Here is a 6,776-nt window from a genome sequence, read left to right on the forward strand (position 1 = left end):
AGAAGGGAATCACCATGGTTAAAAGGAAAGGAGGGAGGAGCTGAGGAATGAGTTCTCCGCCAGAGAAGCAGAAAAAGAAGAGGGACGAGGTGAGAAAGGGAGCTGTGAAGGAGGGCAGTAGGAAGGAAAAAGAATGTAAAAAGAAAGTGGAGTTACCAGTGGAGAAAGTGTCGGAAACCCAACTGTATGAAGGTGAGATGAAGAGACTATTTATGGAGGAAGAAAAGAGAGAACTAAAAGTCCAAGAGAAAGGAAAGAAGATACGAGGAGGAGAAGGAGTATGGTATTATGTAATGTACCCAGAAAATGTGGAAACAGAGAAAATAATCAAGTTACATTCAATAGTAAGGGTAAAGGTGCCTTCATACATCTACGCGGAGGATATGAAGGCAATATTGATTGAAGAGGAAAACTATAGAAAATTGAAAGAGATGTGTGGAGATAACATTGACCCGCCAGGAGTGAAGGTGGAATTTAAAGAGTTGCCACCAGTGGTGGAGTTAAGAGATATCGAACCACTAATGAACTAAAGACAAAAAAGGTATGAAATTAAAGGGGGAAAAAAAAAGAACAATTGTAAATAGTACATATAACGGTTCAAATGGTACTGCATGGGAGTGGGGCCCATGCGTCCATTTTTATTTTTTCATTTTTATATAACTTTCATTTCATTTACATTCGTTTTATGTTTTTTGTCCCCACTGTGGTCTTGTCTGTCCTTGTGGTGTCCCCGTCTGTGTTTGGGGCTTTATGCCTAATAAAGAAATCGGTATTTCGTCTGTTGCTACGTACAGAGTTCAAATTCCACTGAGGTCGACTTTAATCCTTTCAAAGGTCGATAAATTAAGTACCAGTAAAACACTGAGGTCGATCTAATCGACTAGTCCCCCAAATTTCAAGGCCTCGTGCCTTCAGTAGAATGGATTAAATTATATTAGGAACTTTTAGTTCTTCACACCGGAGTCATTCAAGCGCGGGAAAATACCAGCAACACCGTTTATTTAGTATGTGAACAATTAGTTCGGTCAATTTAATTGTGTTATGTGTAGTAATTACTCCCACGTTATGTTTGTAGATAGGATAGGGTGATCTACATATTTCAGGGTCGATGTTCCATCCCCTTTCATGACTGAATATTTCGTTTCATCACAAACCATATCGTTTATTGCTTGTTCCCTAAAATGGGTTTTAATCATTAACAAATGAGAGGACAACTTTCTTAACACTGTTTTATTTCCCAGCTGACCGTCAAATCAAAAAAAAAAAAAAAAAGAATATGTTTATATTTGGATTTACCATAACAACATATTGTGTACTTTTCTACTATCCATGGTAAACAACTCTGATTTATCAATTCTTCTTCCCGACTCAGCAATCACACCATCAAATAAGCGGCTACGTCTAAACATATTCATATTTCTTTCCCTGAGATCTATTTTACGTCGTCTTAGCGTAGAAATTATAAAGTGTTTTCGTCTGTAACAGAAGTTCTCTACCATTTCTTTTATCTATGGACCACTTTGATTACTATTTTATTCTGGTAGACCCCCCATAATCATTTAATGTTTAAAAACTAGTTTTATAGAAACTTCTTTAGAAATTATTTTGTTTTACATACATTAACTTGTGTGCGTTGAACTATGTAAAATGTTAAAGAAAAAAAAAACCTAGCTGTTTCTTACAATACATCTAAAGCAAAATTTTTTCAGTGGCCTTTAAAATACTGAGGTGGACCCCAATTTAATATTCTATTACGGAGAGCCCTAAAAAATCTTATATAGACCCCCGGTTGATAATCACTGTGTCTGTGATAAGTAAACTATATCTTCATTGCATAATTTCTGCACATGTAGCAGATTCCCATGATGTCCAAGTCAAGAAAACTAACCACAAGAGAATATTCTTAGACATTTCTCAGATTTTGATTAAGTACCTGAAGATTGGATATGGAAGACGTTAATCACTTGGACACTTCTGTTTTTAACCCTTTAGATTCAGTAACATGGACATACAATGATATGAAACCGTTATGTAGTGAAACGTTTATTCAACAACGATCGTTGGAAAGAAACATTCCTGACTACCGCTGTGATATTTGTTGGAAAAGCTTCTCTTCAGGAGATGAAGTTTTGACACATCAAGAAATACACAATAGGGAAAAATTCTATCACTGTAAAGTATGTGGAAAATGTTTTGTTTCCGATGGCGATTTGACAAAACATACAAGAAGACATACCGGAGAAAAACCCTATCACTGTGAGTTATGTGAGAAAACATTCTTTGAGAATTCTAGTCTCGTACGTCACCGAAGAATACACACGGGAGAAAAACTGTTTCACTGTGAAACGTGTGGGAAATTTTTTGTCTGTAACAGTAATTTGACCGCACACAAAAGAACCCACACTGGAGAGAAACCCTACCATTGTGAAATATGTGGAAAATCTTTCCTTGAGAATTCCGGTCTCCTACGTCACCGAAGAATACACACTGGAGAAAAACTATTTCACTGTGAAGTCTGTGGGAAACCTTTTGTCTCTAACAGTAATTTAACAACACATAAAAGAACACATACTGGAGAAAAACCTTATGGGTGTGGAATTTGTGAGAAATCTTTCTCTGATAAATCTACTCTTGTAGTTCACCAACGAATACACTCTGGAGAAAAACTATTTCACTGTGAAGTTTGTGGCAAATCTTTTGCCACTAACAGTAATTTTATAGCACATAAAAGAATACATACAGGAGAAAGACCATATGAATGTACAATATGTGATAAATCCTTCTCTGATAATTCTAGTTTCATACATCACCGAAGAATCCACACTGGAGAGAAACCATATAATTGCGATATATGTGGGAAATCCTTTTCTGATAATTCTAATCTTGTAGTTCATCGAAGAATACATACTGGAGAAAAACGATTTCATTGTGGTCTGTGTGGGAAGTCTTTTGTCACTAATTGTGATTTAAACAAACATAAAAGAATCCACACTGGAGAAAAGCCTTTTCATTGTGACATATGTGGTAAATCATTCTCTGATAATTCTAGTCTCTCAGTTCACCGAAGAACGCATACTGGAGAAAAACGATTCCATTGTGAAATATGTAGCAAATCGTTTATCACTAATGGTCACTTAAAGTCGCACAAAAGAATCCACACTGGAGAGAAACCTTTTCACTGTGACATCTGCGGGAAATCATTTCGTCAGAACTCTTACCTCATAGTACACCAAAGAATACATACAGGAGAAAAACCATTCCACTGTGAAATATGTGGTAAATCTTTTGTGTCTAACAGTGATTTAACAAAACATATAAGAATCCACACTGGAGAGAAACCGTATCATTGTGAAACATGTGGAAAATCTTTTGTGTCGAACAGTGATTTAAGATCACATAAAAGGACACACACCGGAGAGAAACCTTATCACTGTGAAATGTGTGGAAAATCATTCTCTGATAAATCTACACTTGTAGTTCACCAAAGAATCCACACTGAAAATAAAACCCTACCATTATGAAATAATATGGGATATCATTTGTCTATAAAAGTAGCTTAACCCTAGAGCATTCACATTATTCTGTCAAAAGTGTGTATTGTATTGGCACACTGTCAGTTACAACGACAAGGGTTCCAGTTGATCTGATTAATGGAACAGCCTGCTCATGAAATTAACATGCAAGTGGCTGAGCGCTCCACAGACACACACATCCTTAACATAGTTCTCAGGAAGATTCGGCATGATACAGAATGTGACATGGTTGACCCTTTGAGATACAAGTACAATTCATTTTTGCTATCTGAGTGGACTGGAGCAATAGGGATTAAAGCATCTTGCTCAAGGACACAATGCACCACCAATAATCGAACTCACGACCGTACGGTCATCAGCCAAATGCCCATAATCACTAAGCCACGTGCCTTCACTATAATATTTATTTATCCACATTGTTTTCAATTAATCATACATTATCTTGTAGTTTTGAGATTTTGATGAGGTAACTAAAAATTTTAGAATGATATTGTAGGGTTGGTGTGAGAGGCCACATCTGGCCAGTTTGAATATAAAACAGATAGAATATTTGGGACACAGACAAATATACAAAGGAGAGAAATCTTTTAACTGAAACATAAAACCTTCTCTTATAAATCTAAACTTATGTAAAAAAAAAAAAAATAAAGACCCCTTTGGTCACTATTGACTGTGGGATTGCACCTAGAAAGTTTCCCTCTGAGGCACAAGTCCAGGCAAGGTTTATGGAAGACCAGCAGTTGCCCATGCATACCAGCCTTTCCTCTCCGTATTACAAATTTTGTTCAAGAGAAAGGCAAACTCTGATACAGCTTGACACAGGTGACATCACAACTCATTTCTACAGCTGAGTGAACTGGAGTAACATGAAATAAAGTGTTCTGCTAAAGAACACAACACACAATTGTAATCTACTGACTGGAGGGGGACATACCACTGTGAAACATGTGGGATATCATTCTCTGAGCTCTGATCTTGTAATCCAGAAATACATCCTAGTGAAAGACCTGTTATTTGTCTTTCAAGTTCATTACAAAGACAAGATCTCATTGATTATGATTAGAAAAATGCAAAAATAAAAGGCTGTAGAAAATATGTGAAATTTGTGGAAAATTATTCTTTTATGTGTCATGTTATATATAAGTGAATACATGCAGACGAAAATACTGAGGTGATAAATTGAAAACTTAACTAGAAGTAGATAGATGAGCAAGTTTTAAGACTCAACACACTCAATGGAGAATGTTTAATGAGGGAATGCTGAAAAGTTCCTGGCTGTGAGTAAAAGAAAATACCAGAGGATCAGTTAATTTTATTCAACATATTCCTCTCTCAGATTCACACACTTATTGCAGTGGGCCTCTAGTTTCTCTAAACCCTGTAAAATAACTTGGAAGGTTAGGCTTTCATGATATCCTTAAAGACAGGAACTTTTCAGGACACCCTCATATAAATATATATCGTCATCACCATCATCGTTTAATGGCTATCTTCCACGCATGCATGGGTAGAATGATTGACAGGAGCTGGCCAGGTAGAAGAACTACCCTAGGCTACTGCATCTGTTTTGGCAGGGATTTTACAGCTGGATTCCCTTCCTAACACCAACCACTCCACAGAGTGAACTCAATGCTTTTTACATGGCACTTGCACAGGCGAGGTTAGTTTTGGCATGACTTTTACAGCTGGATGCCCTTCCAAATGCCAACCACGTTACAATGTGGACTGGATGCTTTTAACATGACACCGTCACTGGCAGGGTAACCAAGTAACTCACAAGATAAGGAATTATGAGGGGCAGGGCATTTGAGGTGGGACAAAGAAACAGAAGCAGGTGTCTTGCCACCACATATATGAGGGGTGCTGGAAAGTTCCTGGCCTTAGGTTTAAAAAAAATGCAGGAGGATCAATTGATTATGATTCTATCCAACATATGCCCTTCTCGGATTCACACACTGCAGCAGCCCATCAGTTTTTCTAAGCCCTGTAAAAGAACTCCAACCAGGCCATTCACAATACCCTTAAAGCCAGGAACTTTTCAGCATTCCCTCATATTACATTACAATATTGGGATCTTTTTTAAAACGGGGGCCACATTTTTCATTAACGAAACACTTTGAAACTTGGAACACTGGTAGAATGTGTCATATAAAACATCTTTTTCTCTTAGTCTTCTTAAAAAAAAAAGAAATCCCTAAGTTATTCCATGTTAAAGTTGTTGTATTTCTGTAATTTCAACCAATCACTGACGTCCATTCAGCCGATATACATTAAGTGCCGACTACATAAACAAACGATTCTGAAACAATTAACCCTAACCCTAACCCTAAGGTTAGGGTTAGGGTTAAAGCAAATTTAAAATGAAAAAAGCAAATAAAACGAAGGTATGGAGATTAAATACGCTTTACATCGCTTAATCAGCAAAGGAGTAAATGTAAACAACTGAATACTTGTCAGTGATTGGTTGAAATTATCGAAATAAGACAATTTTTTACATGAAATAAATTCGAATACAAAAATATTTTTCTGTTCTATAACACAAAATAGATAAGTATACAAAGTTTGAAAGTCTTTTGGTACCAAAAACACTACGTAAAACATTAATGAAAAATGTGGCCCCCGTTTTAAAAAAGATCCCAATATTGTAATTAATGTATAAACGTACTCAGTCATCATCTGCAGTCTGTATCTGTCTCATGGTCTGTGTAATCAAAGATAGTTTTATGGTGTGTCACTTGGATGGCATTGGTGAACTACAATACTGAATTAGAACAAATGCCTGAAGTTTTAACTATTGTGAACTTATTTCATTATTGTAAAGATGACAGGTTACTTGGAATTGAACTAAGGAACATAAATAGAACATCTCTCATCATTTAATAGCTGTTTTCCATGCTGGCATCAATTAGCTTGGCAGGAACTAGCAAGGCCAGGGACAACACCAGGTTCCATAGTCTGTTTTGGCATGGCTTTTACTGCTGGATGCCCTTCCTAATGCCAACCACTTTACAGAGTGTACTGGGTGCTTTTTATGTGGAACCAGCTCCAACACCAATGGCACTTTGGTTTTAGGATATCCTTTACATGGTACTTCGGTTTTAGAATAGAGCATTCTCACTAAAATCAGTGTTTAAATTAACAGTACAGAAATAAAGATATTTCTTCTGTATTCTTCAAACTTTGAAGTTTGCCAATATTCTAAAGCACAAGGTTGTAAGACTGATGCACAAAAGGCCAAATCAA

At 36.6% G+C, this 6,776-nt stretch overlaps 1 protein-coding gene across 1 annotated transcript; it reads left to right on the forward strand.

Annotated features, from left to right (window-relative positions):
* The first annotated feature begins 976 nt into the window (after positions 1 to 976).
* Positions 977 to 4,628, forward strand: LOC128251060 (zinc finger protein 271-like). The gene has a single exon (XM_052977385.1). It carries the CDS (start codon positions 1,947 to 1,949, stop codon positions 3,519 to 3,521), a length of 1,575 nt encoding a protein of 524 aa, XP_052833345.1. The 5' UTR covers positions 977 to 1,946; the 3' UTR covers positions 3,522 to 4,628.
* Positions 4,629 to 6,776: the final 2,148 nt, after the last annotated feature.

Source organism: Octopus bimaculoides, chromosome 28 (genome assembly GCF_001194135.2).
Source record: "Octopus bimaculoides isolate UCB-OBI-ISO-001 chromosome 28, ASM119413v2, whole genome shotgun sequence".
Classification (NCBI taxonomy): domain Eukaryota; kingdom Metazoa; phylum Mollusca; class Cephalopoda; order Octopoda; family Octopodidae; genus Octopus; species Octopus bimaculoides.